Source organism: Protomyctophum bolini (genome assembly GCF_963924005.1).
Source record: "Protomyctophum bolini genome assembly, chromosome: 8".
In the NCBI taxonomy this organism is placed as follows: Eukaryota; Metazoa; Chordata; class Actinopteri; order Myctophiformes; family Myctophidae; genus Protomyctophum; species Protomyctophum bolini.
Window position 1 is genome coordinate 25,037,209 of NC_137869.1, and position 27,914 is coordinate 25,065,122.

The window sequence follows — 27,914 nt, forward strand, 5'->3', positions numbered from 1 at the left end:
GAAAGATATTAAGACAAATGAGAGCAAAACTTATAAGATACATCGTAGCCTACAGTAGCCTGCCTGCCTCATACAGTTAGGTACCTGTATTACCTACTCAAACAGGTGTCATTGCCAAGCAATACAGAATTATGTGATAGAGAACCGTTTACCAATCAGTTCACTAGTTTAATTAAATTGTATTGTGGTCTAAAAAGTACAAAACTACGAATAATTTCACCAAAAACAAACCACCAGTCCACCACAAAACCAGCAGCAGTGACAAACTAGGCTACTAGTCAAATAAGGAGGATGTGTGAGCATGTGTAAAGAAAAAATAAACCCGTACGGCCTACTCACCTGGTGAGCACTGGCTTTCATATGGCTCAAACGCGCATAAATGTAGGCTATAATACAACAACAAGCATACCTGTGGAGGACAGGCGGTCCCCGGGCAGGTGCTGTCTCTGTCCCATGAAGAGCTGCTCAGTAGGCTACGCCACTCTGACTCTGCTGACTATCTGGACACAGGACGGCGTGGGGAGAAAATAAATACTCCTCCAGTTCCTTGCTTCTTGTGTGTGCGTGTGTGTGTGTGTGTGTGTGTGTGTGTGTGTGTGTGTGGGGGCGAAATCGGACAACAGGTGGCGCCAAATACCCAGCCCACTAGGATGATCCTCCACGTATTTACTCTCCTCACTTTAATAATGGAAAGCCAAAACAAGGATGCACATGTACCCATCGCGTGGGAAAACGTTCTGAATTAAATACTCAAGAGGGAAAGTGATTTGGGGTGAAGTGGGGTTCATGATGGGAGGAACCACTAATCTTGGACTAACACTAACTAGAATCTAGTTATATATATAACTTGTGTTGTAAGCATACATCTAGTTACTATAGATGTATGATTACAAAAGTTATTTACTTTAGTCTAAATTTAAATTTAAATGTGCTATTGGTATGACTTGTAATACCAAACGACTCGCCCCTTTACCAACTCGCCCCAGGCATACAGGTAGGCCTATTCCTAAAGTAACCTAAGTAAATGATGACCTCAGTGAAACTATGCCTAAGGCTAAACCTAACCCTATACCGGCATTAAGCACAGGCATTTATTTGCTGATATATGGGAATGTCAATAGGCCATTATTGTGACAGTCTCATGATAACCAGTGTGGTTGCCACGCCCACGACGCAAGTCACACTTGCAAATGACACATGGATCTCCATATACATATACTGTATGTGGAGCGCTGACTATCATCAGATCTCAATATTTGAAGATCACAACACTGACCTCATCAAACCCTGGATAGCCATACATATGGTTTGACATACTAGATATGCATATATGGAGCCGGCCAGCAACTCTACAACTGACCTCACTGACACCAGATTAATAGTTTAACTCCTGCTCCTCAACTGTACCATATTAAGAAGCTCTGTTGTTTCAGTCATTTAGTAATAGTAGTAGTAATAGTAGTAGTAGTAGTATTAGTAGTAGTAGTAATCGCATAGCCTAGTAGTAGTTTATGGCACAGGGAAAACAGCTGGTTTAGCTGCATTCAGGCTACATGGTGTGCTGATAGCTAGGTTGGACAATGGACATCATTAATATATTATGATTTGCTTGTGTTGCCATAGTCACGTCTCTGGCAACAACAGAAGATTTTCATTTGTTTCTCAGGAAAGGAAAGAAATGTGAAACAATGGCTGAGAAAAAATTCAAAGGCTCTCCATTCGGAAGACAATCCGCAAGGTGAGACAGGCCCTGCCATTTCTTTTTCACTATAGTCTATTAGATATCTGAACTTCTCAGCTTATACAATATAGGCATCACGCATCATGATGTATACAGCTCTACTGTAACTAATTTTGTATTTAAAAAGGCAAATTATTCAGTTTGAGATTCTTTCAAAAATTGTTTAAAATAGCAGATGTTCTGTGATCTAGTAGATCTGCTATTTTTGCTCTGTTTGAAGCAGGTTTGATGTGTCCGGGGTCCATCCTGCCAACAAGAAAGTGGGAGGATACACCCAGATCCCCTACTGCAAGAGGATGACCAGTGACATGGTAGGCATTTAAGTGTTTTGTTGTTAAGTGTTTTGTGTGGTGGCATGAGTAGACTGAACTGTAGGTCATTGTTTCCCAAACAGTGGGTCGGGAGTCGGGAGTCGGGACCCGCTATTTTCACTAATTTGGATCCTGGGCAAACATCACATTTTTCTTGTGGGTCTTGAGCTTAGGTTTAGGAACCACTGCTACTATTTCTAGGCCTAAATGGAGGCTAGGATGACATTCTGGTTTGATTTATGACCTACTTCGGACTGTAACAAACAATGGTGTAGGTGTTGCCTATGTTTGAAAATAAAACATGTGGGTTTTAGTTGTAGAACATGGGGTCATAATTTGGCATTGTTGTGGAGATGGGTGAGTGATGTTTCAGATGTGTGGGATGATTGGGACTGACGTTTATCTGCTTGACATTTGTTGATTCACTCTTATCTGTACTGTACTCATATACTCTACTGATACACTTTGACACCATGGTCATCAAGTGCATCAGTGCTTCACGCAGATAAGAGTGAATCAATAAATGTATTTACTAGTAAGATTAATGTCAGTCCTAATCATATAGTCATAACAGCATTTATTATAATTCTTATTTTAATATGCTTGTTGATTCTATGAAACACTCAGGAGAGGCGCCTTGGCCCGGGAACATACAACGTTGACAGAATAAGTGATTTCAGTGCACAATCTGTGGCAGAGAGAGCCAAAGGACCCGGCTGGCACAGAGCTCTGGAGGCATCCAGGGAAGCACAGAGACCCCACCTCTTCTATAGAGATGCCTGGGTACACAAACAGTTCCTGGTGGGTAGTAAAAACTTAAAGAGTGGAGTGGAGAAGTGCCAAAAGTCAAATGTGAATAATCAGTTTGTTTTCTATTGGCTGCTTTCACCAAGGACCCCCTTATCTGAGAGAAAGAGATGAAGCAGGGACTGCCACTAGATATTGTATCAGATTTAGTTGCAGAATAAACCATCATACTTTTTCATTATAGATAGCTTCATAGACGGACATACTATTGGTCCGACTGTCATTAGACCGACAACCTACCTCAAACCCTAACCTATACCCTAACCAACCTACCTCAAACCCTAACCTATACCCTAACCAACCTACCTCAAACCCTAACCTAACCCTAACCAACCTACCTCAAACCCTAACCTATACCCTAACCGCAAGCACGAGAGCAGTGCATGTTTCCGCATGTCGGTCCGTTGGTGTCTAATCTGCTTGTGCATCCCTCATAGACTTGTATCGACAGCACTGTCATTGTGTAGTGTTGTGCTGGATTCATTCATGTGCAGTGCGAGGCATTATATGAGCTTGGGATGTAGGGATGCTAGGGTTCAAATAAAGGTCCTATCACAAAAAGATTTTATGGCCCCTGACCCCAACCCCATTTTGAAGACCCGGCCTTAGACCAAATGTGGTCTTCCTGACAAATAAATGTAGGCTAAGCGTTGCTTTCTTTTTGTGTAGAAAACCAAAGTGGGCCCTGGCACCTATGAGAGCAGAGACCTTATGCAGGAGCTGACCAACAAGCCGGGCAGCGCGCGAGGCGTGTGTGACAGTCTGGAGAGACGGTTCAAGGTGGCGAAGGTGAGTCATCATCACTGCCGCTCAGCATGGGACAACTACAGTATATTTACATCAGTGAAAGGGTGCCAGCTCTCACAAAGGCTCAGCATGGGACAACTACAGTATGTTTACATCAGTGAAAGGGTGCCAGCTCTCACAAAGGCTCAGCATGGGACAACTACAGTATGTTTACATCACAAACCAAAGGCAGCTGAAGCCCAATGTTACTCTCACACGGTAACTTTACCCTTTTGGTGGGCATGCCATTATTAGGTAAAAACTGAATTATATTGTAAATGATAAAAATCATGATTTTTCAAAAATCTTTAAAGAAAATGTAGTGAAAATAAGTATTGTGAGCGAGATTTTTGAAATACACTGTTGTACAACGATAAATAGGGCTTAAGTGGTTAACCTTTGTCCTGTCTGTCTGTCTGTCTGTCTGTCTGTCTGTCTGTCTGTGTGTGTGTGTGTGTGTGTGTGTGTGTGTGTGTGTGTGTGTGTGTGTGTGTGTGTGTGTGTGTGTGTGTGTGTGTGTGTGTGTGTGTGTGTGTGTGTGCGTGCGCGTGTGTGTGTGTGTGTGTGTGTGTGTGTGTGTGTGTGTGTGTGTGTGTGTGTGTGTGTGTGTGTGTGTGTGTGTGTGTAGAGCTGTACGCCAGGCCCTGGCAGCTATGGCAGAGGAGGGGTGCCCTGGGCTGCTCTGGAAGAGAGGAGGGCTGAGTCAGCACGATGCTTTCAAATGGACCTCTGTGGTCCAGTCAAACGCTTCTCTGAAAACACTCAAGTATTGCTGTAGCATTGAAATATTACAGCAGGCTATACTATGCTATGAATCTTTGCTGTCATGCAGAAACCTTGTAGGTGTCACAGAGCTTGCAGATCTGCTATTTTTTAAATGTTTTCTGTGGGTTTTATACTTATTGAACCAATAAAAGGTATTAGCAAGAGCTTGTGACTAAAGAATAAGTACATTCCATTAGACACAGCTATACATTCAGTACACAGTTTCCACCTACCCAGGCTACAAACGATATTATGTTTGATTATACATAAGTAACCTATTATGTACATATCGTCACTTTCGGGTGGTAACTTACTTACTTACTTTTAATTTACTTACTTTTAAGGATTCAAATGTAAAAATTGCATTTGCGATGTGTTTTGAGCTTGTAGATCGGATATTTTTGCTACCTTTGTGCGACACTGTATGGCCAAGTAGGGCATTCATAAAAAAGCGAAGCATAAAATGATGCATGTGATGCACCAAGCTCAAGCAGAGACTATGTATTGTGTTGTGTGTGTCTGTGTGTGTATGTGTGTGGGTGTATGTGTGTGTGTGTGTGTGTGTGTGTGTGTGTGTGTGTGTGTGTGTGTGTGTGTGTGTGTGTGCGTGCGTGTGTGCGTGCGTGCGTACGTGCGTGCGTGCAGGACAGCGGTCCGAGCCCCTGTTCCTACAACCTGAAGAGTAGCGTTGACATCCTGCTGAACAGGACCGTCAGTAAAAGAGGACCCTATGACCTCTTCACAGGCCAGAGGGACAAGCCGCTCACCTCTGGCCACACTGCTACGCCGGTAAATCAAATGGAATGTCACACACATACCGGAAGAGAGATCCTGTACATGCACAATTGCTAATGATATGTTTGAATTAACCACATGAACCCTAGGCATCCTTATTCTGGGGCAATAACAAATCTACAAGCTGACAACGCTTTGCATCATGCCTCAATTGTGATCTTGTAGATCAGCTGTTTTTGGCGAAGAGATTTGGTATAGTAAGGGGAAAAGGAGCACACCTACTATTATGTAAACCCTATATAGGGTTTAAGACTTTAACTGGTTAAGCTTTTATATTTTCACTGTTTCAAGGCAACTTGCTACATTCTGTGTGTTGTGATTGTGTGTGTGTGTGTGTGTGTGTGTGTGTGTGTGTGTGTGTGTGTGTGTGTGTGTGCGTGCATGCATACGTACGTTCTGTGTTGCATACTGTATGTCCCTGCAGAAGCGCATGCAGGGTCCGATTCCTGGACAGTACAAGGTGGTCAGCTTCGGAGACGAGCTGAAGCAAAGGGAGAAGAGAAAGCACGGGGCGTTCAGCTCGTTAGATCAATATCCATCCACACCCACTGAGAGGATCTTCCACGCGACCCTGGCCCAGTGCCCTCGCCCAGCTGTCAGTTACAGGCATCACATCGACTTATACAAAACAACAAATTAGTATATTTAAAGGATTAAATTATGTTATTTAGACAGGTGCATTGAATTTTTTATTTTTGTGTCTGGTAAATGCCTAAATTGTAAAAACAAAAGATTTTTTTTTTTTTTTTTTTAATATACCTGGTATCATATCATATCATATCATATCAACAGATAATATTGTACACAGTACACAACACGTTATATGCATGCATACTATCAACTCTCTATTCCATTTTGGGGGGTCAGACTTCACCTGCACCAGGAGCCCATGAGGTGAGGGTCCCAGCCCGTCCTAGAAGTCACAACGCTCCACCCTTCCTCTCCTCCGCCCCCCGACAGACTAAACAGCAAGAGAGGCAGCAGAATGGGAACTATGTAAGTGAACCTTAAACCTCTAAAACCTTCTATTCTTAGTAAAATCGGACCTGAGATGCAACTCTCCCCCAAAATGGCTGATCTACAAGGTTGTAGATCTAGCTATTTTTGGCGAACGTTCCCCCTCGCATTAGGGATGCTGGGGTTCCAGTGGTTAAACCTTGCTTTTATTAAATAACAGTATCTGCATTATAAGAAACAGCTAGAGCAGATGAGACATTAAAAAATAGTTGAAGTTCACCTGGTGAACCTAAAAAGGAATGGATCGTTGAGCCTAAAGCTACGTTTACCGTTGAACTAAACAGGTGATCTTTCAGAATATCAGCTGCTCCTATTTAGAGGAATGCTATTATCATAAGTTGTATTATAATAATGGCTACATCCTTCCCCCAGAACATCATCGGCCCTGGTCGCTATAACATGGACCAAAAGGACGAGCGGAGTCTCAGCGGTCCCACGTCGCCCTTCAAATCCCACACACACAGATGTCTGTCTCTCCCACACCGAGACAGACACATGCAGTAAGAGAAACACTAGTATTATAGTACTACTACTATTATGTGCCCTCTTGCTGTGTTTTGGTGTTTTCACTGTTTGTTTTGGTAGCCCAAAAACGTCCCCATCTACCAAGACAAACTGTGAAAACACCAAAAATACAGCGACAGGGGTGTGTATATATCACAGATGGTATATACAGAGAAAGGATGGTAAATAATATTATCATTATTGTTTTATGTAAACACAGAGCAAAGATACATACTATGCCTTTATTAAGTTTACTGTACATTCCAGGTCAACGCACTAGCTGACTTGCACGTGCATGTGTGTATGTGTGTGTGTGTGTGTGTGTGTGTGTGTGTGTGTGTGTGTGTGTGTTTTTCAGGGAGAGGCTGCGGGCGGTGAATGTTCCAGTGGACAGACGGAGTTTCCTGGTGTCTCGTTGAAGGGATTTCCTGGTGAAATCGGCTCGGACACAGCAGACACACAGTGCAAAAGGACATGATTGTTATGTCAACACAATTAAAACATCCACATTCAACACAAAATGCAAAGAGGATATTTATTGCATATATACAATTACATCTGTGTCAACAAAGACAGTTCTGAAGGCGGTTTGTGTTTGCTGTCCACAATGTTCAAACAGAGGTTCTCTACAAAGTTGTAGATGCTGAAATATTTGTACGGTATTAAATAGAAAATGCTGTCACTGTCAAAGACAAATGGCACTTGGGAACCGATGGTTAATAAAAGGGGCATTTAAAAGTTTCACGAATGGTAAACATGAATATCTTGACATTAATAGTAGTCAGTAAAGAAAAGAAAGAATAATACATTCACACTCAATCAGACACCAAAGTTAAAACAGCGAATGCAGAGGACATTGTGTTGGGCTGGTGAGTCAAAGTTGCTGTTTCTGAGCTGTGCTGAAGGATTGGTTTGAGTATGTACTTCTCACAGCGGCATGTATCTCATTCACACTGACAGGATATCGCTGTTGTCGGGCAGAAAGCTCATTTCTCCTTATTCTAACTTTTTGTGCTTACTCGTAAATGAACGGTCTACTCTACTTGATCATGCTACAGCCAGCATCACAAAAAATACTAATATTGTAGTTCAGGGCAGGCACACACACAAGACAATCTTATTATCAAAAACTAACGTCAAGTATTTGCTGTATGTGCAAAGTTTAATTGCAGTCTATGAAGCACTGCCTTGGGTAAAAACTGTATTTTATTTAAAAATGTATTTCATTTTTTACCTAAGCACTTCTTTAGGTGTTTTAGGTGTTTTTAGCAATGATTTTATGGGAGCCTTTTTATTGCCACAAAGAGGACAGACTGCAACGCTATAGAAATAGTTTTACCACAAATCATTTTTTGTTGTGTTATGTTTAGAAAACATACACAAACACTGCTACATACAGTATCAACATAAGTGGAGTACTTCACAGGCACACAGTGCCTCAGTCCATCTCTGGCAGAGAAACAACAGGGGCTGAAGTCATGTTTAACCACTTGACCCCCACCATCCATATTCTGGGCTCACAAACACGTCGAGTTTAAACGCGGTGAAAGCTTGTAGAGCGGCTATTTATGGCAAAGAGATTTGGTGTAGACAAAATCGTTCCAAGTACAGAAACAACTCCGGTCCAGTTTACTAAAGGCCAATACCTGCTCCTTTGCGTGTCGGGGTTCGGACAGGCTTTCCCGAACTATAGTTCAGAGAGTCAGGATATCTTGGACGTGCACGAGTTCCGAGATAAAAGACCACCCATCAGAAGTTTGGAATTATGTCAATTTGTAGTTATATCACCTCCCTTTTCCAATATAAGAAAGAGGTTCCAATATAAGTTCCAATATAAGAAAGAAAGAAAAATAGCTATTTTCACAATATTTATCTATGGAACAGAGTCCAAGTTCAAATATGATTATTTTGGGGGGTCCCCAGTTCAAATATGATTATTTTGGGAGGTTGTGGCCTGAAAAGGTTGAGAACCACACTTGGTAGACTAGACCGTCAGAGTCCATCAGGGCTCTACACTAGTACCTATTGTGTTTTTCGCTCTACACTAAATATCGTCGTTCAACTTTCTGCAAATGTTTCCCCCCAGATTATGCGGATGCTGGGGTTGAAGTGGTTTAAGACTGGTGGGTGTATCGGCCGGGGGGGGAGCAGTCCAGCGGTCAGTGTCGTGCTGATTTGCAGATTTTGTCGTAAACCTCGGGGAAGGCGTCCTTGCAGCCCAGCTCCTCCCTCAGCCGGTGATACAGCTGTCCGTCGAACATCTCCCAGAACTCCTCTCGGTCCATGTACACATCTGCATACAGCATCTGGTACCTGCGGGGGGGGGGGGGGGGGGGGGGGGGAGCACAGCAACAGGAGAATAATCAGTACAATACTAAATCAAATAGTCATTATTACTTCTTAAAACAGAGGCTATTTAAGTCATATCTGAATTTCAGAATCGTGTATAGAGAGGGGAGTAACAGGAGAGACATGAATCCTGAGCAGCATGCATGCATATCCTAGACCATTGGTCTTGGGTAAAAATGTTCATGTCAAGGTCCCTCATAAATATTTTGTCCCACAGGACCCCATACAAGAGATTTGTTGTTATAATGTTTCACTATTTGAAAATCTACAAGCTCACAACACATGACAATGTGACGTGTTGTGAGCTTGTAGAGCGGCTATTTTCAAAAAGCTGATGCATATAGGCAATTGTGGTTCAAATAATGTATTATTTATTTTGATGGGGACCCCCTGGAACCCCCTCAAGGACCAGCCGGACCCCAGTTGTTCCGTCAGTGCAGTGAGCCGTTGAGCCACTGATTGAATTGTGAGCATGGAGGCGAGGCTTTATTACCCGTGTACATCTCTGACAAACTTCTCCAGCTGACGTGTGGAAGCCTTGGCCTCAAAGTGTTTGACTCTTGGCTCTCCGTACGCTCCAATGTCCACATACAGCTCCTCCTCCTGGCCTTTGGGCCGAACCATGCCCCTGCCTGGGAACAGCATGAAGGGACACAGCCACAGAGGGTAGACCTGGGAACACAGATAAGGACAGGATTACTAATGTAACTATTAATGTAACATTACATTTTATCATTGCATTTTTTTTAAATGTAACAATTATGTCAAATGAAAAATGTAGGATTAACTTTGTCGCTGTCGGGGCGAAACCTTGTATCTCCATATTTGAACTTTTTATGATTAGATAGAAAATACCTAAAATAAAAATTGTAGTTATAGAATAAGATAAAAACCACAATGATCCTAGTGTGTGTGTGTGTGTGTGTGTGTGTGTGTGTGTGTGTGTGTGTGTGTGTGTGTGTGTGTGTGTGCGCGCGCAAATCCAACAATAACCACATTATAAAAACACTTAACAACACTCCTCTGAAACAGGTTGATGACTACAAGTATTTGGGTTCATATATACAGTATCTTCTTCCCAAAAGGACTTTTAAACTAGGAAGGGTATGGCCTGGTCAGCCTGCAATGACATGCATAAGATCTGGTCATCCCAGCTTAGTAAGATGTTAAAAGTAAAACATATTTAGGACGACCGTTGAGCCGATTCTACTCTGGCTCCGAGACATGGACACTTTCAAAGAAACTAGAGAAACGGTTGGATGGCACTTACAGTACACCCGCCTTCTAATGAGAGCGCAAAATCTGTCTTGGAAGAGCCACCCATCGACTAATCTAATATACGGCAACCTTCCCCGTGTTTCTTCACTAGTCTGATCCAGAAGAACACAGTTTGCCGGCCACTGCTACAGAGCTGACAATGAGGTTATATCTTCCCTTCTTCTCTGGAGTGCGTGAGTGTGTGAGTGTGTGTGTGTGTGTGTGTGTGTGTGTGTGTGTGTGTGTGTGTGTGTGTGTGTGTGTGTGTGTGTGTGTGTGTGTGTGTGTGTGTGTGTGTGTGTGTGTGTGTTGTGTATCTTACATTGATGTCCTCGTGGAAGCGTGTGATAGCAGCCTCCATGTGCTTCATGGGGACCAGCATGTCCTGAACCACATGATGCTGCTCATACAGCCGTCTGATGGTCTCTCCCTGGGTCAGCTTCAGCAGGGAGATCTTCGGGGGAACCATCCAGCCAAACACCCACCGGAACACAGGGTTGTTGCCAAACGGAATGATGTCCTAGAGACATTAAACCCATTTAGACATACCCTAGTTAACCTAAATTACATGTGTACTGTTTGATCAACAGCATTCATAATGTATATTATTATAGTAGTATTAGTCTGGGCTTGGTAAAGGTACATACTATGCCTTAAAGATGTAGTGCCTTGATTTTAATATAAAGCTTATAACCCGTGGTGGCATGGGTTTGGCCTTCAATGGGTAATTATTATAACCTGTGGTGCCGTGGGTAATGGCACTGCGTGAACCATGAACATTCCATTTCTGAAATGGCCACTCAATTTATCTGTGCTTTCAATTCACTTCAGACTTGCAGTGTGTATTGCTGATTAGTCTATAAATTAGCAGAATCTCTGTGTATGTGTCTGCTTGTCTCAAGAACCGTACAACCGATCGATTTCAAACTTGGCACACTGTATTGCTGTATGTATTCATGGGGGAAACTGGCAAAGACTACATTTGGGAGAAAATGAAGAAACAACAACAAAAAAATCAAAGAAACAAAAGCGAGAGGATGTAGTGTCCAATCAATAGTGTGCATAATTCATCACAGAGTTTATGGTTATGGAAAGCAAAACGCATTCAGTGTACTAATGGCTAATGGTACTGTGTGTGTGTGTGTGTGTGTGTGTGTGTGTGTGTGTGTGTGTGTGTGTGTGTGTGTGTGTGTGTGTGTGTGTGTGTGTGTGTGTGTGTAATGCAGAGAAATGTGCAGGGAAGAGGAATGGGAAGATGATGACTAACAGGCAGATAAAAGGTTTTTTTCATGATAATCTTTCTAATGCACATGGAAACCTCTTCTGCGTTACGTGTGTGTGTGTGTGTGTGTGTGTGTGTGTGTGTGTGTGTGTGTGTGTGTGTGTGTGTGTGTGTGTGTGTGTGTGTGTTTGAAATAATTGTCCAATGACGTGACCAATGAAGGATGTCAAGCTTTCGTCACCTCATAGCTGTCAGTGTTATTTTGCATGGCTGTGTAGTGTGTTGTTGTCGAACACATACACAGCTTAACGTCTGGAAAGTTACACGACTGAGCCACCCAGGTGATGGCAATGATACTAATCACCATAGTCTTACCGTCCATTACATGAAAACTCCTGTCGGACGGTCGTCAGTTGATTGAGATAGATACCGTTTCTCCCTCCAACATTTCCTCGAATTTCTAGTTTATTGAAATATTGTCATGCACATTTGTGCAGTGCATAGCCTACTGCAGGCCTGGTTGACTAGATTTAGAAGACATTTTGAAGCTCTTACTGAAATTACTGATTATTTATATGGAGAAATTCTGTCATTTAACAATGGGTGAGAAGGAAAGCTTGCTATCTCTCCTCTCTTAACCGTTGCTAACGTGCCTATTGGACAAGGACGGGTTGGGATAGACTTGGCGAAGGGAAAATTATAACAAACAGCTTCCAAAAACAGCAGAAACAGCAGATCTACAAACTCACAACGTGCCATGATGCGCAATACGACGAGCGGCTATTTCCCCTATTATTTTAATACCGTTATTTGGAAGTGTAAAAGTATTAAATGTCATGATGTTGACAAGGCCTACCTGCAGCTCCCAGAAGATACTGCGTGTGTGTCTGTGGTAGTACTGTCTGAGGGGGATGTACTCCACTGCACTGAGGTCCTTCTTCAGGTAGCTCGCCACATGCTTGAAGAACCACGGCTTAAAGTGGAGGCCAATTCTGTTGATCTGAAACACACACACACACACACACACACACACACACACACACACACACACACACACACACACACACACACACACACACACACACACATAAACATAAATCCTGTGTGTATAGATCAATATGTAACAGAATATGTTTACATGCATATCTATATATAATGGGAGATCCCACTGGGATAAGATCTATTTTTTACAAAGGAGCCCTGATTACAGCTCAGAATCACATCAATACTGTGTAAAACCATTCAGCAGAACACACGTTCACTCATTCATTTATTTCCGAAGAATAAAAAAGTGAAAGGTCAGATAAGTCTGCAAGGACCTTGAGGGTTCTAAATTGCCCCAGAAAAAGCCATGTGCAAAGTTGCTTTCAGGCAGAAACGTATCTAGTTTTTTTTAATGCCCTACTTCGTCGTCTTACTACAGTGTCACACAAAAGTAGCTCAAATGTAATAACAGATCTACAAGCTCAAAATGTGTCACTATGGGATGCATTTTGAGCTTGTAGATTGACTATTTTTTATACTTTTGAATTAGAATTCTTAAAGGTAACAGTTTTGGACATTTCCAGCCGACAGCAGCGATATATCTTGTTATATATCAGTTTAATTCCATGCATGTTCCACAGAGAAACCAGAAGACAGACAGAACACAGTGAAGAAGAGGACAGCTCTACAGCAGGTCTCAGGTCAGTGTGGTTTTAAATGCATGTATAATATAAAATTGGATTTTTGATCAATAATCATCAGTAATGTGGCTAGAGTGTCCGGCCTGATATTGAGAGGTCCGGTTTCAATTCCCTGGCTATGTATGGACCACATGGCCCGGTAAGGCTTACTTAATGCAGAGGGTAAAGGCAAATAATAGAAGAAAAAACAGCCAAGCAAGTTCATCAAATTACATTACCTTTTAATGCTGTGTTTAAAGCCAGGGAAAGACACTAATGCCATGTCATGACATTATGATATCCAACATCCTCTCATATTGCTAAATCAATATAACGTCCATCAACAAGCCCTGGCACACAAGCCTCTTCCTACCTTGTCAGGCTCCGCGTGGTCGGTCATGGTTCCCGTCATGACCACGGCGCTGTCCAGGCTGTACTGGAGACCCTCCACAAACGCGTTCTCCTTGTTCCGCGACGCCTCGCTGAAGCGCCGGCAGATGTTCTCCAGGCCCCTGACAGGCTCATAGGTGAGCTTCACCCACGGCTTGGCCGGCACGATCTTAATCTCAGCCGCAACCAGGAAGCCCAGAGTCCCACAGGACCACGGGACCGCGTGGAACAAGTCCGAATTCTCCTCCTGGGAGAGAATCACGGAGAACGAATTATACTTTGATATTTAGTAAGCCGTTTGTATGGTAGAGTATGTTGTATATACAATATAACTAGCACATCTGCATGGTAGAGTATGTTGTATATACAATATAACTAGCACATCTCTATGGTAGAGTATGTTGATACAATATACCTAGCACATCGGTATGGTAGAGAATGTTGATACAATATAACTAGCACATCTGTATGGTAGAGTATGTTGATACAATATAACTAGCACATCTGTATGGTGGAGTATGTTGATACAATATAACTAGCACATCTGTATGGTGGAGTATGTTGATACAATATACCTAGCACATCTGTATGGTAGAGAATGTTGATACAATATAACTAGCACATCTGTATGGTGGAGTATGTTGATACAATATAACTAGCACATCTGTATGGTAGATTATGTTGATACAATATACCTAGCACATCTGTATGGTGGAGTATGTTGATACAATATAACTAGCACATCTGTATGGTAGAGTATGTTGATTCAATATAACTAGCACATCTGTATGGTGGAGTATGTTGATACAATATAACTAGCACATCTGTATGGTGGAGTATGTTGATACAATATAACTAGCACATCTGTATGGTGGAGTATGTTGATACAATATAACTAGCACATCTGTATGGTGGAGTATGTTGATACAATATACCTAGCACATCTGTATGGTAGAGAATGTTGATACAATATAACTAGCACATCTGTATGGTGGAGTATGTTGATACAATATAACTAGCACATCTGTATGGTAGATTATGTTGATACAATATACCTAGCACATCGGTATGGTGGAGTATGTTGATACAATATAACTAGCACATCTGTATGGTAGAGTATGTTGATACAATATAACTAGCACATCTGTATGGTGGAGTATGTTGATACAATATAACTAGCACATCTGTATGGTGGAGTATGTTGATACAATATACCTAGCACATCTGTATGGTAGAGAATGTTGATACAATATAACTAGCACATCTGTATGGTGGAGTATGTTGATACAATATAACTAGCACATCTGTATGGTAGATTATGTTGATACAATATACCTAGCACATCTGTATGGTGGAGTATGTTGATACAATATAACTAGCACATCTGTATGGTAGAGTATGTTGATTCAATATAACTAGCACATCTGTATGGTGGAGTATGTTGATACAATATAACTAGCACATCTGTATGGTGGAGTATGTTGATACAATATAACTAGCACATCTGTATGGTGGAGTATGTTGATACAATATAACTAGCACATCTGTATGGTGGAGTATGTTGATACAATATAACTAGCACATCTGTATGGTAGAGTATGTTGATTCAATATAACTAGCACATCTGTATGGTGGAGTATGTTGATACAATATAACTAGCACATCTGTATGGTGGAGTATGTTGATACAATATAACTAGCACATCTGTATGGTGGAGTATGTTGATACAATATAACTAGCACATCTGTATGGTGGAGTATGTTGATACAATATAACTAGCACATCTGTATGGTGGAGTATGTTGATACAATATAACTAGCACATCTGTATGGTAGAGTATGTTGATACAATATAACTAGCACATCTGTATGGTGGAGTATGTTGATACAATATAACTAGCACATCTGTATGGTAGAGTATGTTGATTCAATATAACTAGCACATCTGTATGGTGGAGTATGTTGATACAATATAACTAGCACATCCGCAGTGGTTGGTGGCCTCCATTGTGAAATCCGACCCTGGTGTCAGTAAGGATACCAGGGTGCGTCAATAAAGTTATTTGAAGCACATCTGCTTCGCCGTAAGAAAATATATATACCGTAATTCTGATTGTTGACGTTGCTTTGGCTAGTACTGGTGTCATTCAAATCCAGTAATGTTTATATTACAATATATTTTTCATATAGAGCTCATCATGGCTCACCTCTGTGCAGCGAACCAGGCTGCCATCAGCCAGCACCAGCTCAAATGCAACACAGATGTGCTGAAACAGCCCGTAGATATGAGACGATGACTCAATGCCTGTACCCATCACCAAACCACCTGGGAGAGAGGAGAGAGAGAGAGAGAGGATGATAGAGAGAGGGAGAGTGATAGAGGGGGGGGATGGTGAGAGATAATGATAGAGCGAGAATTTGCAACATTAAAGGTATATTCAGTGATTTCACAAAAAAAACCCTTAGGTTTCGTTTTTGCCTTGGGACCCAAGCTTTCATCCAATCAGGATAGAGAACCAAAAACGAAACCTGTTAACACATAGACTGCTACAGGTTCTAGCGGACCCTGGCTTACTGGTGCTGAAGGCTTAACATGGGCTTTTTGAACTTTTTGGGGGGCCCACAGCGAGGGGCCTCTTATAGCGAGAATCACAATCGCATAAATAAAAAGAAAGCCCAACTTGTCCACTTCAATTTAAAAAAAAAATTATGATTCTACCATCTTCCATTCTGGAGATATTGACCTTTTTCTAACACCTGCTTTTGCCTGCACGCTGCTTGTGAAAAAAAACAACAGAGATATGGAGGCCTGAAGTTGACAGACATTTCAGTTCAGTTTTTTTAGTTCAAAAGACCGATATAAAATTGAGCACAAATAATATCCTATACAAACCATATACCGAATGAAAGCCCTGAATGTCTACTTTTAGGAGGAAAACAGTACACATTGTACACATATACAGTTTGTCACTAATTGGCTATTGAATGCAGCTTGCGCCCACCAGAGAACTTTAGAGAAGGCATGGACCCGAAGAACTATTATTCACAAAATAAGGCCTATAGCGACATGTACATACTATATACCGTATGAAACAGTAGACTCTCTGCTTTCATAAGAAAAATACCACCCAGAAAAATCACACCCCTGTGAAGTGAGCAGTGCAATTGCACTGCTCACTTCACAGGGGTGTGATTTTTATTATTATTACAGTATTAGTATTTTTCTTATGAAAGCAGAGAGTCGACTGTTTCATACGGTATATAGTATGTACATGTCGCTATAGGCCTTATTTTGTGAATAATAGTTATTCAGGCCCATGCCATCTCTAAAGTTCTCTGAAAAAGATAATTTTAGAGAGCATGGACCTAACAACTAAATATTCACAAAATAAGGCCTATAGCGACATGTACATACTATATACCGTATGAAACAGAATACTCTCTGCTTTCATAAGAAAAATACTAATACTGTAATAATAATAGAAATCACACCCCAGTGAAGTGAGCAGTGCAATGTTGCACTGCTCACTTCACAACATTGCACTGCTCACTTCACAGGGGTGTGATTTTTATTATTACGAGTAAGACGCGCGAACGCGGAAGGCGAACGCAGATCGTAAATTGCAATAACAATTAGAATAAATTACAGACATGATCTGCAGGGTGTCATAGTTAGTGCTTGGACCACGCCAGCTCCATATATGGTCACAAAAGACGCCATCACACTCATGTCACCATGACTCAGCCATAACCATATAAGGAGTCCCCAAAGCAGGACCACGCCATCACACTCATGTCACCATGACTCACAAATCACTCAGCTCCATATATGGGCACAAAAGGGCCAGGTCCACATATACAGTAAGCGGGACAGACAGACACACACACACACACACACACACACACACACACAGACAGACAGACAGACGTGATCTGCTAGGTCTCATAGTAAGTGCTCATTGCATTCGCAATTACAGTATTAGTTTTTTTCTTATGAAAGCAGAGAGTCTTGATGCACATTATCTGATCATAAAACGGACTTGGAAACTTTCTTCAATCGTAGCCCCATATGTGCCCTTTCCCTACGCTCATTGAACTCATTCTGTGATTCGAGCTACAAACAATCGCAGTAACGGGGGGGGGGGGGGGGGGCAACTAGGCTTTGAGGAAATGATCTTGCATAATCAACATTATTGTCGATTGTCGTGTGCCGCTCCAAACATGTCCAGACATACCACTAACCTCATCGATCCAGTCTCGCGTATCTATAAGGTGAGACGCGAGACTGGATCGGATTGTGTCTGGACATGTTTGGGAAAAAAACAAGAAAAACAACGAGATGGATGCGGCAGCAGCACGTCAACGTATTTGGAAGAAAAAAAACGAGAAAGCACCACCTGTCGTTGCAAGACAAACACCCGTATGTTGCTGATAGACAGATAATAATCGATCCGATTTTGTCCTGCCGTTCATTTTATCACATTAGGTGCAGGGCAGGCTGCTCGACGGTGAGTTTATAATAGCCTGTTGTAACGAGAAAGGGGGATGGATTGGATGGTTGGATGCCAGCAGCGCAGCAGCAGTACGGCTTGCGATCAGCGACCAACGTATCATGGCGGGCCCTCGATAATGATGTGCAATCTGTCCATGACTAACTCCACATGTGTCTGGCAAACGTTACGTTATGAAATCAAATGCCGATCGTTGCAGGTTTATATACGGGCAGAGAGCAAATCGCGTTGTATCTTGTTCCGAGAATGAGAGCGCAAGCCTTGCAGTTGAAAGCAGTGGGGACTCGGGAGTGGGGGGGGAACTGCCAATGCGATCCAAGAGGAAGAGACCCCCCCCCCACCATTCTCCCTCGGGAGAAACCATGTAGAAACAGGAGGGGAGGGGGAATCGAGTGTATTCACACAAACAAGAGCATTGTCCCATCCATTTTAGATCCCCTGACATCTGCGTTGGTCTATGCCGGACGGCCGTATCCATTACGTCGTACGTCCTCGCATAGACCAACCAATAGGCGGTGCCAGACGCTTCTCAGACCAACACCTCTTTTCAGCAGGGGGGGGTTTTAACTCTTTTTAGAGCCGATCGGTGTTACATTATGAGTTGTCCGGGCGCAAATATAGTTGAACCATAGTAATCAATAAAAAAACGTTTTTTGGCCCATAAAACGTATAAAAACGTTATGCGCTTCTTGCGCTTGGCTATAATAAAACGTTTAAAAACGCTTTCAGCATTCTATGAGTTAACTGGGGACAGGGAGGAACTCCTTATATGGTCAGCACACTCTATAGTAGAGAGGATTATCACAACAAAACAAAACAGTAAGTGATATTTGAATTAAGTGAAATCACAGAATATACCTTTAAGCAAGAAGCAGAAGGTAACATTTTCCAACTCTTTCAAAGAGTTGCCTTCTGTCTGTGTACATGTGCACTCTGCGTATGCGCGCACGCACGTGTGTGTGTGTGTGTGTGTGTGTGTGTGTGTGTGTGTGTGTGTGTGTAAGAGATTGTGTGTGTGTGTGTGTGTGTGTGTGTGTGTGTGTGTGTGTGTGTGTGTGTAAGAGATGAATGAATGCACGGCGCCCTAATGGGACAACATTAGGCTGTTGATGTCCAGTTTATGGCATCAGGAAACCCATTATGCAATCTGATCCAGGAGTGCGTACGGCTCTGCAGGCCCATTTCCTCCTGGTTTTGTCTTTGGAGCTGCAACATCAATCCTCTAACCCAATTAGAGATGTCGACGAAGCTCCACACAGGATACATTGATTGACCACTTGAACCCCTAGCATCCCTATTCTGGGCACGGTGTCGTAATAGGGAAACAGATCTAAAAGGATCTACAGGCTCCCAATGTGTGGCTCTTCAAGGGGTCTTCTCAGGACGAGGACCCCTTAGCTGAGACAGAGATAAAGCAGGGACCCCAACTACATACATACTGTATAAAATCGTGTTGCAGATTAAACATTTTCATGGATTTTATAGATAGACATGTTTTACAGTACTATCATCATTCAGTGTTGTGTAAATTAATGTTTGTTTACATATTCTCTTTTCTATTACCGGTAATATGTTGTATTCATATTGAAACACTTAAACCCTCGATAATTAGTAAACTAGACCTTTCTGTTCTTAGCCGATCTACAAGTGAAGCTACACAATGCCTCATGCTCTGCTATTTTCAGCTAATGTTCCCTTCAGAATAGGAATGCTGGATGAGATTAATTTAAAAATCACACCCCTGTGAAGTGAGTGGTGCAACTCCGTATGGGGTTCCCGGGGTGAGGGGGAGTTTCAGACCCACAGGAACGCACCCAGGGTGCCGGCCAGGTTCTGGCAAGCCGCCCCGCATCCGAAACGGTAGAGAAATGACAGAGTTACCATGTGGAGGTCCCCGGGGGTGGGGGATCCAGACAGACCCCCAGGAACGCACCCAGGGGGCCGGGCCGGTTCCGGTGTGCCGCCCCTTGTCCGAAACGGTTAAGAAATGACAGAGTTACCGTGTGCCGGTCCCTCTACTGTACTGTCACTGTACTGTATTGGCACACCTGAAATCATCATATATACAGCTAATATGTGCGTGTGTGTTTGTGTGTGTTTTAGGTTGCGCACAGGTGGTGAAAAACAACCATGCTGTTTTCGTGCTCATACCCAGCCAGCCAGCCACCCACACAGATAACTCCGTAAGGGAGTGGTTGCACCACTCAAAAGTCACACAAATATGTGGCAACCCCCCTGTAGGACCAACTAGGGGCCATGGACCACTTGTTGAAGACCCAACTAGACCCAAACAACTAGGAGTCCAAGGATTAGATCTGCAACAGCTAAAATCTAAAACGACACAGATGCTTTCCCGGTTTTAATGGGTTAAATACATACCCACGGTGAGGTCATCCAGTTCAGGCAGCACTGGCAGCGTCCAGCCAATGGAAGTGAGGAGAGCGGTCAACTGTCCCATGTTGGCCAGGGGCTCAACTCGTACCACCTGCCAACAGAGATCTATCGCTGGTGAAAAACATCTACCATCAGGTCAAAGAGCCACAGACACATTCATCATGATTTCTAAAGATTTGAATAAATAAATAAGTTTAAACTACAAAATTCAATGATTTCCATAAATTAATTTAAAGAATGTTTAAGAAGTAGTGAAAATAACAGATCCACAAGCTTGAAAGTGAGCTTGTAGATGTATTCTCACTAGTTTGGGTCCTATGGGCAAACCACTCAATTTTCTGTTGGGTGTTGACTTTTCTTTGACTTTCCAAAAACATACGAACATACTGCTCCTCCTCCTAGATTGCCATGGAATTGGTTGGTTGTGCATTTTTATGATCCCTGGGCCTGTAGTGTAGACTCTACTGACTTTGGTGACCTCAATACAAGGCCTTTCCTGTATTGCCACCACTGGGTCACAGGCTAGCCATAGATCCCTAGTCACAAGGTTTCAATTATTCACATTATCCTCTCATACAAGACATTTCAAACACGACAGACTAGATTGCCATGCAGTTTACCAGGTTCATGCTCCCCAGATTGATGATGACTCTTTTGGTGACTTGTCTAGTCTACACTAGTGCTAATAAGCCAGACTCAAATCACACTGTCGTGTGGTATTTTAATCTGGAGATGCTGTGTCTTTGACGCAATTGGTCAGAGCTAGGAAATGGGCGTACAATTGAGCCTCTCCAGACCGTAATCCACCAAAAAGAAAATTGCCAACGGCTGATCCGGTCTGGCTTATTAGCCAGGCTACACTAGTGCTACCATTAGGCCAACATTTCCACTTGCACATAAAATAATCTGAAAACCGATAGGGAAGATTGCAATGAAACTTTGTTGAGTAAATGCATGCTCATTCCCCAAGGGATGAACCCAACTGATTTTGACACCATGGCCTTTCTTCAAGCACCATGCTTAGAACAAAGCACACATTTTTTTAAATTTTCACTTTAAAGCTTTTGTTGTTCTTTTTTTTGCCCGGCAAATGAAGCATGGGACTCTCAAAAAGCTCGTTGGGGTCCACATGGGTAGCTGCAAACAGTCGAACAGAGAAAGTAGAGCAAAGGTTGCACGAGGCTGTGGAAATCCACTGTTTAGGGTGGGTTCAGAGATTTGTTTACCCAACATATGATACTGTACAGTCTCTTGTCTTGCAGAAGATATATAAACCATGGTGCCACCTAGCTCTGGTCCATAGCTCTAATGTCGTTGCATTTAGAGCTATGTTACTTCCGGTGCTCGCATCTGTAGTGTAAATAAAGAACGTTTTAACTACTCACCAATACAAAGGCGGCTTGTGTAATTAGAAAGCCTACTTTTCCGCGGTTTGACGCACTCTGAGCCCCCCACCACACGTATAACTTTTTGGCCAGAAAGGGAATTTTTTTCACCGGAGGAAAAGCCTTGTCTATGAGGTGGAAATAATCCCTTTCTGGACAAAAATTGCATTTTATACGTGTGGTGGGGGGCTCAGAGTGCATCCACCGCAGACAGTAGGCTTTCTAATAACACAAGCCGCCTTTGTATTACGCTACAGACGAGAGGCTGATCTGCATTCATGCGAGCCCCGGAAGTCGACAGTAACATAGCTCTAAATGCAACGGCATTAGAGCTATGGATCAGAGCTAGGTGGCACCACTTCCTACCTGTCTGTCTGTGTCCACGTCCAGAATGTCCATCATGTTGATCATTATGTTCTTACTGGTCTTCTTGTATTTTCCCACCCGGAGAGACACCGTCAGCCAGCCAGGTCGGCCGGTACACATGCGGTTCTTGCCGCCTTCCTTTTTCCACTCGCGCACCTGAAACCCAGGAAATGACTTTCTGCATGTATCAATGTAAAGACATCCCTGGGTGTTAAGATTCACCAACACCTTACACTCACCCCATTGTTTTTGCATACCGCTCGCCTCCAGCGGATCTTGTATTGTTGTATTTGTTTTACTGAGGTTAGGTTAGGTTTCTGGTTTAAGGGACTTCAGTGTTAGGCATAGTTTTACTGAGGTTAAGATTAGGAATAAGGTTTTACTGAGGTTGGTTACGTTTGGGAATACGAGCGTTCTTGTATTCCTTTGAAAGGGTTTGTGTTGTGTTTGATAAAGTATGATAGGTCTACACAAAATTCTAAATGTCTCTATCCCTGGGCTCTGGGGGAGTCGCTTGTAATTCTGGGCTGTATGTCAACATATCACACACAAATGACAAACATGATGAGAGGCTGAGCTCCACGTGGTGATAAGCTATGATGTCACCATGTGATGTCATATGACGACCGTCCAACAGAGACAGAGAACAGGGTAAGATGCTAAAAAAGTGACCTTATGAAGGCTTATGTAGAAGAGTTGGCCTACAGATACTATTTAATACATTTCATTGTTAGGCCAATAGCATGTTTCCAGATGGGCCATCTGGAAACATGCTATTGGCCTAACAATGAAACTCAATCAAACCAAATCAAACTCAACTGTGGCACAGTTGAGTTTGAACAGTTGCTATAGTGATTTATTGTGCAGTCATCATTTCAGTCCACATAGCATGAATACTTAAAATAAATGGGCAAAGCCAACGCGCGCGCACACACACACGCACACACACACACACACACACACACCACTTTTAAGTAGTAGCTCTGCTCACCTGTCGTTGGATGTCGCGGACCCGCTCATCATGCTTCTTGGGTGCAGAGCACATCTTGAATATCAACCATGCGCGCAGATAATAATACACATCAAACACCACGGACAGGGGAAGCAGGAACAGACACACAAAGATCCACCTCTGGTGGACGATCACATAATCCAGACCTTTGACTTTTATCCACAATAAGAACATGACGGCCAAGGCACCTAAATACAATAATGGATCCATTGCTTCTGACGGATCGGCTCCGATATCAGTCAGTCCTTCCTCGTACTCGCAGTAGCAGTGCTGTCAATTTACGCAAACCGTAAACGTATTTCTTTAGCGGGTCGCACTTTATCTTTTACACGCAATCTATTTGTTGTTAGACAGCGGTAGGTAGCATGCTTGCAATGCATGCAAGAGTCGATTGACGATACAGGACCAAAAGCTGACACTTTGTTCCTTAGCGCCGATAGGCCAGCCTGGCTATGTGGTCGGATTGTACCTCCCCCTGCTGTGTGCCGATTGGTGGGTGAGGTGATTGGAGGATGGCCCGAGCGCTAGGGGACCAAGCAGAGACCAATGGGAAAGCACGATGGCCGTCACACCATTCACTGGTCTTCGTTTTTTCCAGCAGTTAACAGCTGGTAGGCTGGTACTACTACTAACATGGACGTAGACTCAGTAAGTAGGCCTACGTTGTACATTGGGAAACTTTATTCACACCATTTCAGTTAATAGAATAGAATAGAATAGAATAGAAGTTTGACACTTTTGGATGACATAAGGATAGGAGAGAGAATGCGTTTTCAATAAAACAAACAAACTATTTTAAACCAATTAATACCATAGCAGCGCATATATATATCATATGTAGGCTACATGCTTTGAATGAATAATGAATCATCAAAACACATCTTGCCAGACTCGCCTTCCAAGTGCATCGGAGTAAAACAACTAGGCCTGTAATTCATTGTTTAGTGACTGCATGTGATACTGATATTGCTCAGTATGTATGGCCATGGCCTAAAGTAAAGTGATACTGAATGTCATTATGTCATGTCATGATTTCACACTGACAGTGCCGGACGTCTTGCGTCCCATGATCCCATCGCATTATAGCAGGAGGCTGAGGAGAGTGATGCTTTCTCTGTCTCCACCCCCCTCTTTCACGACTCACTCACTCGATCACTTACGGTACACATGCGCGCGTGCACGCACGCATTGACTAGACTAAAGTGGTACCCTTTAGACACATTAGCCATGAAAGAGGGTGGGGCGCCAGTAAAGATTCCCTAATGGGCCGTCCCGGCCGTGTCGTGCTCTCGTCCATCTGCCCTGATGCAAAACACACGGTCAACACACAACAGGCTGGATGCGCTTCAAACTCTTCCCCGATGGGTTTTCGTAATTATAAAGACAAAAGCAAAAATAAAAGTTCATACATTTCCAGGGTGGAGAAACTTCAGTCAAACATCTGGACATTAAGGAATACGCATATGGACTTCGTGATCACCTTGACCTTTTTCCATCAGTTTGGGAGCAAGCAATGATGGGAGAAAAACACCGCTCAAGCAAGACACGAGTTTTACAGCCATAATAGCAATGCAGGTGCATGGCTTATTCTTTCCTAGATAATCCTCGACCATGTCCGTGGAGAGCGCGCGCCGTTCCGTGGAATGGAAGTGATGCGTAACGGACATTAAACGCGGCCAGTCTTCATTATCCAATTCTGTGCGCGATGCCTTCCCTGCACCACGGGGCCATCTTAATAGGGGTGTTCCTGATCGTGACGGGCGGCTCCACAGCCTTCCTGGCCTCGTACCAGAGCCGGCTGCAAGCCTTCTCGCTGTGCTGCGTGGTGCTGGGGGCCGTGATGCTCATCCTGGGGCTGTTCTGGGCCATGAACAGCAAGAGCCCCGCCATCTACACACAGGGAGACTACAGCGGAGACTGTCCGCATTACTCGTTCAACGACGACTACCCCAACTTTGGGAGCAACCATCTCGCGGTCCATCTGTCGGAGTCCCAGTCGGGGTTTCTGCCAAGGTGGGTCACTCATCATGTTGACGATGACGTTGTGTTGAACTCAATGAACTTTCAACTCTGTGTAGACCTGCCGCCACCTAAACACTTTATACCTGCGTATCGGGCATGTTAGGAGAACATTTTCAAACACACAAAACACCTTTTTTTCCCTGACAATATCGAACACTTGACGTATAAGAATTCAACTGATTTCCGCTTGGCCCAGCAGCCCCAAATTAGCATTGTTGTGTATAGGCCTATTCATTTCAAATTCCTATTGACCTGCACAGATGAACTTGATTTGATTTACTGGATAAATTAATTAACATGATGATGTTCCTTCCAGTCTGTCTTGCCATCTTCCTCTCTTATAGGAAAGCACTTCATTTAACATTTTGATAGCAGACTTTGTTGCACATGCAGGATTCTGGCTTTGTGAGAAGATTGACATCAAAATTAACCTAATGGACGTGCAACGTTCACAAATATAGGAAATCCTATTGATTATGCAAATATAGCCTATAGCCCTATAGGCTTATAGGGTAGTTGTGCGTATAGGCCTGGACCCCTCACACCCCATCACACACACACACACACACACACACACACACACACACACACACACACACACACACACACACACACACAAATAAAACTACAAATAAAAACAATTAAATAAAACAACAAATAAATAAAAATACAATGCAAGAATTAGCCTATAGGTCAGGCAGCAGCACAATTTTGGAAGCCATGCAGAAGGCAGAAGCTATATGATCTATTCTATTCTATTCTAAAAACAAACAATTAACAATATAGGCATTAATAGGCATATATGATCTACACCTATACAGATCATCCATGATTAGCTAGAATTTTGACTGATTAACCCGTCCTGTTAAAAAGTCTATAAACGGAACTTTAAGGAAGTTCACATTTTGGCATGCAGAGGCCTATGCAGAGGCCTATGTGCATAATAGGCTATTCTAAAATACTTCAAGTTCACTTAATTCACACCCACCCGTCTCAGAAACGCTGAGCAAACGCGTCTGTTTGCTTCTGATGCTGTGCCTTATTAAAAGTGTTACATAGGCATATAAGTGCTAGCGGCTACTGTGCTGACGACGGTATTTTTTGTGCGTTTTGGGTACGGGTTGAATCATGGCAATGCTGCAGTGAGTGCAGTCACAGTGAGTGCACCGGGCCGTGACCCATCATAGACTGAAGACTTTTGAGCATTGTTTGCTAAAGCCAGACATAGGCCTACGAGGAAACGGAGAGAAAATAGGTCTACAGCCTAGACATTATAATATATCTTTTGGTTTTGGATAAAGTTCCCTCGATCCCTTTTTATGTCACACTAAAAGGCAAGCAACTTTCTCCTGTGAAGACAACCAGGCAGGTGCACCTTGGCACTGGTATTATTTCCATTATAAGTCGCAGCATTAATTGTTTCATCCTCAGCTAAGCGGTAGGCCTACTAGAATAGAAACCCTAACCTAGGGGTCAACTGCTCTCTATCATTCTGAGGATTTAGCAAAGCAGACTTGCATCACAACGTCTGACAAAGAGGTGCGTGCGCCATCTAGTGTCTGATATCTGCAACTACACACACATAATATTTAATCGCTACTGATGATGTTTGATGACTATTTCTATGTATTTGATGTACCAGTGTTGTTCTTGCTTACTGTAAATCACTCTGGATTGTATTTATTTTATTTTATTATTTTTTTACCCTGAACCGGAAGTGTTTTTGCTGCCAGGCTAACCCTATTGTTTTTGCATATGCATTCATTGCATTGTTTTTGTTGTCGTGAATGGTTGTACTCAGACTTTACTTACTTAGCTTACTTACTTTACTTACTTCCACAGCCTATAACACACACACACACACACACACACACACACACACACACGGCATGTGTCATGGCCAAGACAACGTTTCAAATCAAATAAACATAAAATAACAGCAACATAAAACAGTCTCTGGCCTCATGTAATCACGTCTATACTATTCTGTCAGACTCATTACATTTGAATGTGCTTCCCATGTGTGTCCAGGACACTGCAGCGCCCGCCTTGTGCCTTCCACGTGGAGGAGTTCGACTACCCTCCCATGGACCACGGGGGGTTCACTGCACCTCCACCTGCCCACCACCCTCCTCCCCCTCCCTGGACGGGACCTCCTCCTCCCTACGAAGAGGCCATCAAGATCACCTGCAGCTCCACCAACATGCGGCGAGCTTACTCAGACACGCACCTCTCATCGGAGCCTCTGTTTGGTCGCTCAAGAGAGATAAGCTTTGAGGTGTGATGCTGTGTGGATGGGCGGCCTCCGTCTCACTCTCTGTATAGAATAGATATAGACTGATTGAAGGATGGATGCTTGAGACATGCAGGGACTGTATGCAGTGCACCCTAATACCTTATGCTGGCGGTCCAACCAACCAACCAACCAAATAAACAACCACCATTTAGCCTTGGACTATATGCTGAAAATAGCAGTGTAGCCATGGGAACTAAGGGTTCCTGAGCCATGTGGCCTAATACCAAGCAAGAGTTGAATGAAACATTTATCAAATCCACACGATCACAGCATGACCCTCTCTGATTATACTCAAACTGTTCTTTGCATGTTTTCCATACA

At 43.0% G+C, this 27,914-nt stretch overlaps 3 protein-coding genes across 4 annotated transcripts; 2 read left to right on the forward strand and 1 right to left on the reverse strand.

Annotated features, from left to right (window-relative positions):
• Nucleotides 1-1,688: 1,688 nt before the first annotated feature.
• LOC308320178 (ciliary microtubule-associated protein 2-like) lies at nucleotides 1,689-6,726 on the forward strand (the record flags this gene model as incomplete). Its single annotated transcript, XM_080770496.1, has 7 exons — nucleotides 1,689-1,738; nucleotides 1,965-2,052; nucleotides 2,680-2,853; nucleotides 3,529-3,648; nucleotides 5,056-5,199; nucleotides 5,630-5,800; nucleotides 6,595-6,726. The coding sequence occupies 7 exons, from the start codon at nucleotides 1,689-1,691 to the stop codon at nucleotides 6,724-6,726; spliced, it is 879 nt and encodes a 292-aa protein (XP_080626622.1).
• A 1,358-nt stretch (nucleotides 6,727-8,084) lies between these two features.
• On the reverse strand, nucleotides 8,085-23,803 carry dhcr24 (24-dehydrocholesterol reductase). 2 transcript variants are annotated; one of them, XM_080769442.1, is made up of 9 exons: nucleotides 23,255-23,803; nucleotides 22,320-22,419; nucleotides 20,498-20,617; nucleotides 15,815-15,933; nucleotides 13,592-13,855; nucleotides 12,411-12,554; nucleotides 10,655-10,852; nucleotides 9,569-9,747; nucleotides 8,085-9,039 (listed from the first exon to the last, which is right to left on the reverse strand). In XM_080769442.1, the coding sequence occupies exons 1-9, from the start codon at nucleotides 23,483-23,485 to the stop codon at nucleotides 8,886-8,888; spliced, it is 1,509 nt and encodes a 502-aa protein (XP_080625568.1). In that variant the 5' UTR covers nucleotides 23,486-23,803; the 3' UTR covers nucleotides 8,085-8,885. The 2 variants fall into 2 exon arrangements, with proteins under 2 accessions (XP_080625568.1, XP_080625567.1); XM_080769441.1 differs by having other exon boundaries at nucleotides 20,498-20,603; nucleotides 22,264-22,419; nucleotides 23,255-23,801.
• A 372-nt stretch (nucleotides 23,804-24,175) lies between these two features.
• LOC308320179 (uncharacterized protein) lies at nucleotides 24,176-27,581 on the forward strand (the record flags this gene model as incomplete). The annotated part of the gene is made up of 3 exons (XM_080770497.1): nucleotides 24,176-25,395; nucleotides 26,729-26,735; nucleotides 27,329-27,581. The coding sequence occupies exons 1-3, from the start codon at nucleotides 24,981-24,983 to the stop codon at nucleotides 27,579-27,581; spliced, it is 675 nt and encodes a 224-aa protein (XP_080626623.1). The 5' UTR covers nucleotides 24,176-24,980.
• Nucleotides 27,582-27,914: the final 333 nt, after the last annotated feature.